The 1,530-nt window shown below is 33.7% G+C and overlaps 1 protein-coding gene across 1 annotated transcript; it reads right to left on the bottom strand.

The window, feature by feature from the left end:
• Positions 1-242: 242 nt before the first annotated feature.
• LOC110916152 lies at positions 243-1,245 on the bottom strand. Its single transcript, XM_022160905.2, has 2 exons — positions 1,159-1,245; positions 243-1,042 (listed from the first exon to the last, which is right to left on the bottom strand). Exon 2 carries the CDS (start codon positions 867-869, stop codon positions 354-356), a length of 516 nt encoding a protein of 171 aa, XP_022016597.1. The 5' UTR covers positions 870-1,042; positions 1,159-1,245; the 3' UTR covers positions 243-353.
• Positions 1,246-1,530: the final 285 nt, after the last annotated feature.

Raw genomic sequence — 1,530 nt, 5'->3', positions numbered from 1 at the left:
AAAACCGAGCAAGGTGTTGGGGTATACACCATCCAAACCCCACGGTTACACCATTACATTAAAGTACATAAGAATTTTTGTTTAGCCCAAACATGACAAGTCAAAACTACTCCATCTATTCCAAGTGAGTTCCAACCCCAAGTACTTTATGATAGAACATCCGAGGCAAGATCTGATCTAACCCAGCAAATGTACTAGTTGTGATACATATCTGTTCACATAGACATAACTATTAAAAAACTAGCAATAGCGATGAAAAAATAATTATTATCAGCGATGCAGAAAAAAAAAATCAAATACAAGTATTGAATATGCGATGAAAAAAAATCATATTATTAAATAACTAATTGAAATCATGAAGCAGCTTCAAATAGATCTTCATCTCCGTCAAAAACTAAGGTATTTTTGTCAACAACGGTCCCATTTAAACCCCTTCTAACCAATTCAATATTCATATTTTCATCAAGTTGAGGACCCGTAGATGTGTCACTCTGCAAATGTGTTTCCACATTCTCAAGACATGTTTGTTCATTCATGTCATAAGAATCTCTAGGCGTTGTCTTGATCACAACTTTCCATCCTTTGTCAACACGATCTGCAACATAAAATACTTGTTGTGCTTGACAAGCTAGTATAAAAGGGTCGTTATGAGGGTTCAAACCTTCAAAATTGAGTAGAGTAAACCCATTCTCATCTTGCTTTTTCCTTGAACCATTCGAGATCCAATCACAATGGAACAAAACTACTTTCCTGTCAACAGCATATTCCAACTCAATGATATCATTCAAAACCCCATAGTATGTTACATCTCCCACGATAGGATTGTTATCTTTAGCACTTGAGAAGCTATTAGTCATGGCCTCAAGCATAACTCCACTATTTTGTGCTTTCCTATTCTGTTCCAGATCTAGATCTTTGTGTGAAATCGGAAACCATTTATGATAAATCCCTTATATTTTTTCACAAACTCAGTTAGGCCACTTGCCAAGTTTCTTAGATCTTCAGTGATTCTATGATCCCCTCTGGTATGCAGCCCCTCAACCTGAATTAAGGCAAGATGTGTTAAATTTTTCGTTATACATCTAGCGATTAGAAGCTTGAAAATGTTATGTCATTAAAATTGTATTTTAAAAGTAATACATCTATGTTATTTCATACATGATCTTGAAACCACGACTCAAAAGTCTCGCTATGTAAACGCTGAATCTCACGCTCACGTAGTTTCCGATTTTCATGACGAACATTCGTCAGATGTTCTCTGCAACGTCAAAAGATGATAATGAGGATAACAACAAAAACAATTTTAAATATAATATCATGGTACTTAATGCTTATACATGGATGGTTTATTTGTAGGTAGTCCATGAGGATTGAGGAAGCATGATGACTCAAGATTTTATACTTCTTATTTCTTTAATTGTTTTTCATTTCTTTGTTAAATGTTAAGACTTTATGTTAGATAATTTTATAACTTATTTATGGTTAGTGAATTTGTTATGAACATGTTTTTTTGAAATATTATGAAGTTTT

This window comes from Helianthus annuus, chromosome 16 (genome assembly GCF_002127325.2).
Source record: "Helianthus annuus cultivar XRQ/B chromosome 16, HanXRQr2.0-SUNRISE, whole genome shotgun sequence".
In the NCBI taxonomy this organism is placed as follows: domain Eukaryota; kingdom Viridiplantae; phylum Streptophyta; class Magnoliopsida; order Asterales; family Asteraceae; genus Helianthus; species Helianthus annuus.
Note: the sequence above shows the minus strand (reverse complement) of the source record. Positions and strands in the feature narration are given on the sequence as shown.